This window comes from Fukomys damarensis, unplaced genomic scaffold (genome assembly GCF_012274545.1).
Source record: "Fukomys damarensis isolate Sample0158 unplaced genomic scaffold, DMR_v1.0_HiC HiC_scaffold_14, whole genome shotgun sequence".
Lineage (NCBI taxonomy): Eukaryota > Metazoa > Chordata > Mammalia > Rodentia > Bathyergidae > Fukomys > Fukomys damarensis.
The window spans coordinates 25783877-25795772 of NW_022900926.1; the positions used below are offsets into that span (position 1 = coordinate 25783877).

At 44.3% G+C, this 11896-nt stretch overlaps 1 protein-coding gene across 3 annotated transcripts in view; it reads right to left on the reverse strand.

Moving 5' to 3' along the window:
• Tmem181 (transmembrane protein 181) overlaps positions 1–11896 on the reverse strand; it is a 52596-nt gene that overhangs the window by 11064 nt on the left and 29636 nt on the right. For all 3 annotated transcript variants that reach the window (XM_010625236.2, XM_033763285.1, XM_010625238.3), the window contains exons 7-11: positions 5507–5587; positions 3797–3896; positions 2932–3062; positions 2644–2735; positions 1707–1764 (exon numbers count right to left, since the gene is read on the reverse strand). In XM_010625236.2, the coding sequence (XP_010623538.1) occupies positions 1707–1764; positions 2644–2735; positions 2932–3062; positions 3797–3896; positions 5507–5587 (462 nt within the window). The remainder of the gene's footprint in view (positions 1–1706; positions 1765–2643; positions 2736–2931; positions 3063–3796; positions 3897–5506; positions 5588–11896) is intronic.

An 11896-nucleotide genomic window follows, 5' to 3' on the forward strand; every position in this document is an offset into this window, starting at 1 on the left:
TGTGTAACCCTGGCAGCAGCTCTCCAGACAGCCTGGCTGGGAAGGGAAGGGCTGACCACCAAACCTGGGGACGGGGCCGTATCTGTGGCTTTCTACTTGCTGTTGCTGGGTCAAGTGCTCTACATTCCTTTTCTAATGGGGGTTTCCATTATTGTCCCATTTCACAGATGAGAAATACAAAAGACCAGGAAGGAGGGAGTTCTTGTTCTCACACCTTCTGGGCCTGGTCACCTGGCTTGATGCTAGAGCTGTTACCACTTTCTCTCTCTCTCTCTCTCTCTCTCTCTCTCTCTCTCTCTCTCTCTCACACACACACACACACACACACACACACACACACACCTGCTATTGGCTCAGGGGGCTTCTCTGCCCTGAGCTCCCTCACATGAACAAGGAGACAGTGCCAGATGAAAGCTAATGGCAACAGCAGATCAGCATGAATCACTATATTATTTTGCCTAAATCTGGGGGCAAAAGGTTCTGCTGAACCTTTGCTGTGGGACATGAAACTCCTTCTTCTCACTCCTTCTATGGCCTCCCCGGATTATAAAACCTCATCTGCAGCCCTGGGGTCCAGACAATGGGTCCTGAGCCTCCCCAGGGTTGACACCCTCCCAGGGCCCTGCCCCACTGAGTATGTCCTGGCCTGTCTCCCTGCCCCACCGACTCATCTTCATCTCCAGGGTGCAGCCACTGCTCCTTGCACCTCATACCATCCCCAAATATCTGGGACAGTAGTCCTCCCCAGCACAGAGCAGAGCCAAGTCCCATGCGTGAGGCTCAGCAGCCTGAAGGATGCCCCCAGCTCACAGGAGCAGTGCTTCACAGTCCACTTCAGCTTCGGACCGGGCAGTCACACTTGCCCCAGCACACGTGCCATCTTCCACACAAAGTGAACTCCCTCTGACACATCATCACTCGCTACATCTCCCACAACATGGCATGCAGCATGGATTTCACCACCTCCTGCAAAGCCACCCTGAGAGGATGCACCTCAAGCAAGTCCGCCTGCAGTTTTTACGCTGTGATAAAATCATTCGTGCCTGGATGTCAGGGCCTACAGTCCTGGCCTGTGGAATGGCTGGCAGAGATCCCAAGGCTCCTAGCTGGGCCCCACCTACACACCAGCACTCTGCCCACGGCTCGGCCTCAGCTGTGCCCAGAATGGGCTGCAGAGCCAGGACATGTGAAATAAACTCGCCAGGCCCTTGCTGCAAGAGTCAGAGGAGCTTTGGGGAAGGGACATGGCACTGCACCACGCATGGCCCAGTGTGACCTTACACTAGCCTGTCACACTGCCTGGGTCAGTGGTGACAAACCTACAGCACGCATGCCATGGTGGGATGTTTGTACCCTCGAAAGCTCTGAAAGGTTCACATTCACTGGAGATGCATCACTTACCCTGGAAACTTTTAAACAGCAGCATGTACAACGATGTTTTCTTAATTGCCCTAAAATTTGACACACCTTCTGTGTTCTGGCACTTCAACCAGGAATCAGACTTGGGATCAAAGTACAGTTTTAAAAGTCTATTTTTCATGTTAAACACATCTCGCAAATTTTCCACTCTTGAAAAATCTATGGACCCTCCCAAGTAGCCAATTAGGAAGCTTGTGTCAACAGTTATACAATTTTAAGTTACACAATTGGTCAGTCCATGAAATGGCATTCAAAAAAAGTTCTCGGGCTTCATTAACACACCTTACCTGAAAATTTCCGGTGTCCACTCGATACTGGTACATTGGATCATGCAATTCATTAACTCTGAAAAAATTAAAAATTATTCATTAGCAATGAGCTTTACTTTTTATTTTATACTTTTCTCACACTGCTTTAAAAAAAAAGAAAACCTATTAAACTACTGCCACAACAGTGAAGAATTTTTTAAAAACCGTAAATTTATGAGACATCCCAAATTTCATATTGAAAAAGCACTCAATACTACTAATCGTCCACATTCATCAATACAGTGAAGTTACATGACTTTTTTTTACCAAACTCTATTCTTTGCTCTTGCAAGAGAAGAGCTGGGTACCATAAAGAGGTAAAGACACAAAGAAAGTGAGAAAGATAAATAACAACTTCTGTGAGATTACTTTGCCAAAAACAAAACAAAACAAAACAAAAAAACAGGCAGCTGAGCTGACAGGGAACTGGGGTAAGAAGTGGAGCAGGCAGGGGTGAGCCACTGTGGCTACAAAGCTATACCCAGACAGGGAACTATTAGAAAACAGTCCCGCCTGGGTATCAGGCTATGGCACAGCCTTCTGCTGCAGCACTACTTACAGAAGGACAATGGTACAAAAGGAATAAAACCAGGGCTTAGAACATTTGAAGAAGCAAGAGGCTGGGGAAGACCCATAACATCTGCGGGACAGTGGAAAGCTTAGTCCACCATCATCCCAACACCATGGCCTTGTCACTAGAGGAGGGCTCTTTCACTTTCCATCTCAGACTACTAGAGTCATGTGTTTTCAACAAGCTACTCAAGAACCAAATTCCTCAGTTCCAGCCACCCTAACGTGTGAAATGGGGAGAGACAAGTCTTTCTGGATAAGATCACAAGGCCTCATTAGATCTGGTCTGCCCACCTCTGTCACTGCTTTTTAGGACTGACTGTTTATACCAAACACAATTACTCACGTTTGCCATATTCCTAGCGTAACAGAAGCCAACCACAATAGTCCAACAATGAAGAATTTAGGCAAATAGAAAGTTAAACACTTTCTTTCTCCCTAAAAAAGAAAGGTAAGAAATAGACAATACAAAGTTAGTAATTCTAGCAACACTAACAACCCTAACAAAGCATTTCTACCTAAGTGCATTCTGTTGTCTACCAGTATGAGACCAAGGAGGTTTTCACTGCGCCACTAATCCTGTAGGGTCTCCATCAGAATTTGGAAGGAAAGGCGGGTCTGGCTGATGGCTTACCTGGACCCGTATCCCATGGTACACACACAGCCAGAAGAGCAGCAAAGCACACAGGAACACAGACTGGAAGAGATCGTCCAGCATCCCTGGGAACCAGCTGTTCACCAGGAAGGAGAGAGGGAAGAACGGGTCTGGAAGGAAAAGACAGAAACTCTGATGAGACCAAGATAGGCCACGACCAGCAAAGTGCATTCTTTTCTAGGTAAAAGCTCACTACTGCTTCTCTTCAGTCACAGCTGAAGGAAAGGCAGTGAACCAAAGGCTATTTCTGTTTTCTTTTCCTTCACCACAGAGGATTAAATCCAGGGTCTTTGCACTGAGCTACATCCCCAGCTCTTTCATTATTTTTTAAATTTTGAGAAAGGGTCTTGCTAAATCATTAAATTGCCCAGTCTGGGCTCAAGCCTGCAATCCTCTTGCCTCAGGCTCCCAGAGTGCTGGATTATAGATGTATGCCACCATACCCAGCTACTATTTTGTTTTCAAAATGCCTAAAAACCACTGAACAGATTGCTGCTGTGATCACAACAGAGAGCCGTCTGCCCCTGCATCAGTTCCTCCCACAGGCCTGGGAATTCCGAGGAAGCAAATGCTTTCTGGAGCAGGGACAGAGGAGGAGGCAGTGTGTGAGTACCTTCAGCCAAGTCCCAGGCCTGCTGTGTCTGTAGCTATGTGTTAAAGATCCGAGCATCTGCCGTGGCCTGTGTGAAATGGCACCTGGGAAGCAGCAGTGTGTCACTACACACTTTGCCAGGGGCTCCCCACAGGCTCCTCCCTCTGGGGACTCTGGGACCAGCCCACCTCCAGGATGCCTGCCAGCTTTCAGTGTGAAAGGGGAAAGTGCCAGGGTAAAAACAGCACCTACCATTGTACAGTAGCAGCAGTGGCAGGAGGACAGACATCCACTTCTGCTCAATGCCCCAGTCTCTCATGGAGAACTTGCGCAGGGAATGTGCAAACAGGCACTGCAGACCAAACAGACACCGGTAACTGCTTGTGCCCTGCCTCCCCATCCAGTATGTCCCCTGTCCCACAGTGGTCTGCGGCCATGCCAGGATCTGCTAGGTTAAACCCTGGCTGTACTGTGAGGTCCCAGGGGGCATCAATGAGAAATGAGATAAGAGGGGTAGCAACCGCATGGGGACGACGGGTGAGATGGTCACAAGGTGTTCTCACAGGAGCAAGAGGGAGGAGGAACAGAGCGTCTGTAAATTTTCTGCAAAGGTAAAGAGCCCCCCCAGTCTCGCCTCCTGGGAAGGCTGCTTCTCAGACTCACTCTCAGATGACAGCCCACAGGCCTCCCCAGGCATAGGCACATCTGGGGACCCCACCAAGAGGCAACACGTTCCAAGAGGGCAGCTTATACAAATGGCACCCTGGAGAAGGTATGGGGACCCTGGCAAGAGTGTCCTTAAGCCACTTTAAAACATTATTTAATCTGTGATGATAAGGCCTGGGGTTTTTAATTTTTCTATAACCTGATGTAAGTTGAGAATTTTCTAGGCAATTTGAATTTCCTGGGCTCTTTCTCCAGGCCAGGTTATCTGATGAGGGTCCAGCCTATCTTCTCTAGTTCATGAACGTATGTAGGGCTTCAAGTACAAGTCTTTGGACCCCAGTAAAATCTTGGGTACCATGCAGTCCTCAAGAAATAGAGAGGATTTCAAACCAGCCAGATAGGACGCCACCACCCACTTCACTAGTGAGGTTCTCTGGGGGAGCTCTGTAAGGCCCAGGCTTGACACAAGCACTACAGGCCCCAGCTCCCAGATGACTGTAGGGCCTGTGTCCTGTTTTTAGTAGCCCTCCTCACATGCCCACCACATTCCTACATCCTGCTCTACTGAGTGAGTCTGCAAAGTATCACGTGTTCCTTAGGTGGCAGCTGGAGGGGCCACCGCTGTAAGGAGTGGACACATCTCCTAAATGTCACAACCTCTGAGTCATCACTGGGGTAAATAGCTGATGAGGGCAGAATGCTACCCTTCAGATAGAGACTGGTCACTAAATATATACCTCTGTCTTTAATTCATAAATCCTCATCTCCACACACTGGCCCTACGGAGTACCCTTGTATTCCTAAGTTAGTGTGCCCGTGGACGCAAACCTCAGGCCCTACGTGAGCCCAAAGTGTGCATCTCCAAACCACTTCTCTGTAGCTTTATTGCTGAGAAGCTCAAAGACTAAAACTTCTTGCACAATTTTCCAAATATAAAAGCCAACAACAGCTTATCTGCACCTGGACCAAGTCATTCAGATAAGGGAGAACCCCTTTCACACAGGTTCAGTGGCATTTGTCACTGCACGCTAATGAACATTTACATAAAAGTCAGTGATCTGCCATGATTACTGTGCTGCACAGAAATCCTAACTAAAGGATTCCACATCATTCTTTTTTGCACATGGTATCTCGGCTGCCCCACAGAATGGTCAGTAGTATCAGGCGGGCCCACTGCATGGCAGATCTTAGGGTTGGATGACTCTCTGGGTAGCTTGCTCTCTGAGGATCATTAATGCACAGTCCAGCCTTGTCTCAGCTAGGCTTGGCTGAAGTCCACTGGCAAATGATACTCACAGTGACAATGAAGGTGAGCACCACAAAGACAAAGCGGAACCAAATTTCCAACTGGGAAAATGCAGGGTCGTATGTCTTCCACTGAAACGGGAAGTAGGGGAAACAATATGAATTTCTTTAAAAGTACCTAAGAGGAAATACACCAGACCTCTTCACCCTCCAAATGTGAAGCTTTAGGTAATTTTAAATTTGTAATGCTTTTTCTTTATACTTTCCCTAGTGTTGCAAAAATTTAACAATTCTGTGGATTGAATCCAGGGTCTTTGCACTGAACCACATCCCTGGGCCATGTTTAAACTTTTCATTGTGAGACATAGTTTCACTAAATTGCGCAGAATGGGTTGAATTTACAATCTTCTTGTCTCAGGCTCCCAGACTGCTGGGATTACAGCTGTGGTACCATGCTTAACTTTTTAACTTTTATATTAAAGAATATAACCAAGATCTGAAAATAGTTTTAACTGATGAATCTAGCAGACAGTCTGCAATCATAATAAGAACCTTTGGATTTTAAATCTCCCACCAAAAACTAACTTTATCAATCTCTTTCTTAGAAAAAGGCCACAATTTCCATTTAAAAAAATTTTTTTTGTACCAGGAATCGAACTAAGGACCTTGTTCTTGTGAGGCAGATGGCAGAAACACCGAGCTAAATCCCCGGTCCTAAAAAAATAGATTTTTGCCAGGCATCGTGGCACATGCCTATAATCCCAACACTTGGGAGGCTGAGGCAGGAAGATCGCTGTGAGTTTGAGACCAGCCTGGGATACATAGTGAGTTCCAGGTCAGTCAGGTCAGTCTCAACTACAAAGTGAGACCCTGTCTCAAAAAAAAAAAAAGATTTTTATATGATGAAAAAGTGTGAATACAATTCTCTAAGAAAGTTTAAGTAAAGCATGTAAATATGAATCTGAAACCAGCAAAGTAAGCCACAATTACAGTTGTCAGTTCTGCTGAGTAGATCCTTGCTCCTTGTGTGAGCCAGGGTATGGGTGTCACCTGCCAATGGCAGGGCAGAAAGCAGGGGGTCCTTCAGCCCTGGTCACATGCCAGACTCACAGCCAGACCGCAGAGCACAGCACTGCACAGGACCAACGGGCTCTATCATTTTCATGCACAGTTAAAGTCATCTCAGCAATTTTAATAATCCACTCCAAAGAAGGTTAAGAGTCACACAGATTTACTTTCTAAAACATTAAAACACACATAATATGAATAGTTTAAGACACAGGACTTGAGGAGGCAGTGCAGAACAGAATTATCTGGCTGATGGGTCCACTAGATGCCCCCAAGTCATTGGGAAGCCCAACCACAGCCACATGGTCTGCCTGAGTTGTGAGCACACAGCTGGGGGATGAGGGGCAGAGGAGCCAGACTCCACAGGATTGAGCGCAGAGGGGGAAAGGACCCCAACCAAGGGCATCACCACACCCCATCTCCATCCAGGGCACAGGTGTGAGCAGGGACAAGCTTCACACAGAGCCAGTGCCTGACTCCTACACGGCCAGTAATGGCGTCTGTTGCCATGAGAGAAAAATTCGTATTCCCAGGACATCAGGCAGCGTACCCTTTTGTCACAATGGTGGCAAAGTCAGACTCAAACTTACTGCTGCTTTGGTCCCGTTTGACAAAGTTTAGAATTCAGGCCTGAAAAAAATCCAAGCATTGCCACGTGACATAATATACCAGAACAAAGCTTAAGAACACGTGAGAATATGAGAACTAGCAACTACCGATATCTGCACAGAATCAAAAATACCAGACACAGGGCAGGGGGTAAGCTCATGGTGGAGCACTTGCCTCACATGCTCAAAGCTAAAAAAACGAAAAAAAGAAAAAAATCAAGAAAATACAGACCATAATGAGGAAAAAACCTAATCCATCTAAACTGATTCACAAATCAAAATGACAGAACTAGCAGATAAGGACACTAAGACACTAGATGAAAGGTTCAACGTGTGCAGCAGAGACATGGAAGACAGCAGATCAGAGAGTAGCGAAAATGATGGGAATAGCAAAAGGAGAGAGCACAGCAAGCTGCAGGATGACCTCAAGCATCCTAGAGACATGTTTGAAGTCCCTGAATCTGGGGGTGATGGAAGACAGAAAAACTACTTGAAGAAATAATGGCTAAAATTTCCCCAAAGGTGGTGAAGTTATAAACTCACAAATCCAAGGTTAATGAACCCCAGGCATAAAAAACATGAAGAAAAGTACACCAATGAACATTGAAATCAACTTGTCTAAATAAGTAAATGAGAAAAATCTTAAAAGGAGATGGGAAGGCAGGGAGGAAAGGGTGTATGCCTCAGAAGATAAAAATAAAAACAAAGATAAGGATGATGGCAGATTCACTGTTGGAAAAAACCAAGCCAGAAGACAGTGAGCAATGTTTTCAAAGATGGACAGGGACATGAAAGAACTAGAGCACTCGTGCTGACAGGAATGTGAAACAATGCAGTACAGTGTAAACTGTAGGTCAGGGGTTAAACCGAACCAACCAGCCATTGCACTGCTCAGATTCATCCAAAAGAAATGAAAGCTGAGTACACAGATGTTCATAGTGGCTTTCTTTTATAAAAGCCCCAAACTGGAAACGAGCCAAATGTCCACCAGTAGGAGAAATGGTAAATGACATTTCCTGGAGCCACACAGTGGAGTATTACTCAGGAACAAAAAGGAATGGAATCGTAGATATACCCAACTTCATCAACCAATCTCAAAAGAATTGTGCCAAAAGAGTACATACATATTGTATTATTGTGCATATTACATAAACTGTAATATTCCACTTTTATAAAATTCTAAAACTGTAACTTAATCTGTAATGAAAGCAGACTGGTGGTCGTCTGGGGATGAGACATGACAAGAGGAAGTGGAGAAGGACGTTCAGGGGTGATGGGTGGCAACAGAATTCTTTGTATATTCTAGATATTAATCCTTTGTCTGAGAACAGCTAACAAAAATTTTTTTCCCACACTGTGGGTTGTCTCTTCACTCTGTTGATGGTTTCTTTTGCTGTGCAAAAGGTTTTTATTAAGACAAGATCCCAGTTGTAGATTCTTTATGATATTAACTGCAACTGGCGTTTTGTTATAAAGTCTTTGTCTGCAGCAATATCTTCAAAAATTCTACCTATTCTTTCAGCAGATTTAGTGTTTGTTTTAATACGTAAATCTTTCATCTATTTTGATTTGAGTTCAGTGCATCATGAAACACATGGGTCTAGTTTTAATCTTTGGTATGCAGAAAGCCAATCTTTCCAGCACCATTTATTTTATTTTCAGTACTGGGGATTGAACTCAAGACCTTGTGCTTTCAAGGGAGACACTGCGCCCCTGGGCTAAATCCCCAGACCCTCCAGCACCATTTCTATCTTTCTTCCAGTGAAGGTGTTTGGTTCCTTCATCAAAGCTAAGGTGTCTGAATATGTTTGGAGTTGTTTCTGTATCTTCTAATTTGTTCCATTGAGCCTCAGGTCTATTTTTTGCCAGCACCATGCTGTTTTTATCCCAGTAGCTTTGTAGTATAGTTTCAAGTCAGGGATTGTGATACCCTCTCTGCTTGCCTTTGTTGCCCAGAATTTGATTTGCTATTTTGGGTCTCTTCTGGTTCCAAAAGAATTTTAAGATTGTTTTCTCTAAATTCTGTGAGATATGCTATTGGTATTTTGATCAGGATTGCATTAAATCTGTTTAACAATTTTGGAAGTATGCCCCATTTTCACTTTATTGGTTCTTCCTATCCAAGAACAAGGGATATCATTCTATTTTCTTTGATCTCCTTTTTCAGACTACTATAGTTTTTAATGTAAAGGTATTCTACTTCTTTTGTTAGATTGATTCCTAGGTATTTCATTTTTTAATCTTATCTATTCTTCACCTGAGAAGCATCTATTCACTTCAGATGACCATTTTTGGATTGGGTCTTTAAATTTGGGGGGGAGGGTTCTGATTTTATTGAATTCTTTATATATTCTAGATATTAGCCCTTTGTCTGAAGAATAACTGGCAAAAATTTTTCCCTCATTGTGGATTCACTTTGCTCAGCCACTACAGTCTACTTCCTTTACTGCTCTGTTCCACTGGTGTGTTTCTCCAAGGAGGTCTCTGGAATCGCCAGTAGTCACTGCACATTTGCAGGTTGGAGCTGCCCTTCCCACAGAGTGAGTCACGGCTCAGGAAGAAAGTGCTGCTTACCATCTCCTCCTTCTTCTTTGTTGAAGTTTCTCTTTGATCACCCCATGGGCTTCAATTCTTGCTTCAGATTCTTTCTGGGTCCCAGAGACCTACTTCCCTCCTGCTCTTCCTCGTGTTGCTCTATTTCAGTATCTAGACACCAAATCTCAAAGAGGTTGTTTCTCTGCTGTTCAACACTCCATCACCTTCCTGCAAGTCCCTCATATTTTAAATATGTGGACTTCACTGCATGTCAAATATTCCCCCAGTAAAACTATCAAACAAAAATCAACTAACAACTTGTGTTAATGGCACAGTGGGATCACAGTGAGTAAGCAAGTGTCATTTCTGAATCCCAGCTCCACCATTCTCAAGCTGGGAAGTAATGAAATCTTACTAAGCTTCAGGTCTCTCCTCCATAAGATGGGGGTGCATTACCTACTTTGCAGAATTACATGGCATTCATATAATGCATATAAAATGTTAACACAGTGCGTAGCAAAAAGCACAAGTACAGTAATCAACAACTTCTAGCTGGTGTCATAACACATACCTATAATTCCAGCACTCTAGGAAGCTGAGGCAGGAGGAATACAAGTTCAAGCTCAGCCCAGGCAACTTAGCAACTTACTGAGACCCCATCTCAAAATACACACACACACACACACACACACACACACTCTCACACACACAATTACGATTTGTATTACAGACCCCAAACATAAGTATTATAAATACTATTATAGTGTTTAAATTTGATGATAGCATTGTATAATTTGTAGAAAAACCATGATTAGGAGGGTAAGGTGAATATAATACTCAAATAGAATTAAAGTACATGTCCTATTTGAAAAGCCATAAAGCCATATTATAAAGCATGATCTAGAAGAGAAGACAGAACCATTACCATCAGAGTAAACACAAAGTATGTTCAAAGTAACAGTAATGAATATCATTTTTTACTCTCAAGGGACTGTAATTCTTAAGAAAATAACCACAGATTCCCTTGAAGAAAGGGGATTTTTGTCTTAAGATTCTATAAGGGCAGCATAAAACAATGAATGCATTTAAAAAACCAACACTAGAAAATAATACTTTATTCATATAGCTAAAATTAAAATATGTGTCTGGGTTCTAAAGTATGAGTTAACTGGGGAAGACAGGGACCTGAGCACCCACCTCATGCCTGACACACAGGGGTCCTGTATGCCCTTGTGATCCAATTCTGTCTCCCTGGCTGAAACCTCCTGCACATACGCTTCCTCTCTGGCCCACCCATGTGCACCTCGGAGCCAGTGCAGCTGAACAGCTCAGCCTAGGGCTCACTAGTGCCAGGGTTAGAAGAATGTGTCTCCTCCCTCACACTGCAGCCAGCCCTTCTGCAGACCACAGACCCCAGCCCACCTGTCAAGCTGGGTTCAGCAGGGAAGGTCCAGAGAAGGAAGGACACAGGACTGTGGGTAGTGGGCCAGAACCTTAGTGGCACATGAGGAGCAAAGGCCGGCCTGGGAACACTTCCAGATCTACTGTAAGGACCTGATTCTTTGCAACAATGTGGTTTTTGTTTCTGTGTTTATTTTTAATCCCCAAAATATATGCTTGGAATTAAAATGTAAAATAAATAGAAGGAAACAAAGAATAAGAGCCTCCAAAAAGACTCAAGCTTTTCCATCATTCCATGCACTGGCTTTTACCTCAAGAGCCTGTTGGCATCACATAGCCATCTCTGTCCTCTCAGAAGCTGGGCCTGCCCCGTGAGACTGTGAAGTTACGTCTGGAACAAGCACCCTTTTCCTGCCCTAGGTCACCTCCCACCATGACACTCCTGGGCCTATGACCTATGTCACGCACCCACCCATTCAGTATCTACTTCTACTACTTGCAGGCAAAGACAATGTCAAATTCTGTGCAGATGTGAAATGAACGAATTTTGAGAAAAACGTAAGTAGCAAAACTGTCTCTGGGAGCTAATTATTACTCCAGCAGAGAACAAATGTTTTGTTACATTCTTAGAATCCTCTGAAATGAAGAGCAGCAGGAACACACGGCAGGTGAGGGTCTATGTACTGGAGAGCCACTATTCTGACCCAGTGACATAAAGAGCAGTGAACAAAATTCCTCAGATGGGGACCTGGGCTTCACACCCTGTATTTTCTAGGCTCTTTTTTTTTTTTTTTTTTTTTTTTTTCCGGGTTAAAACTCGGCTTGTCAC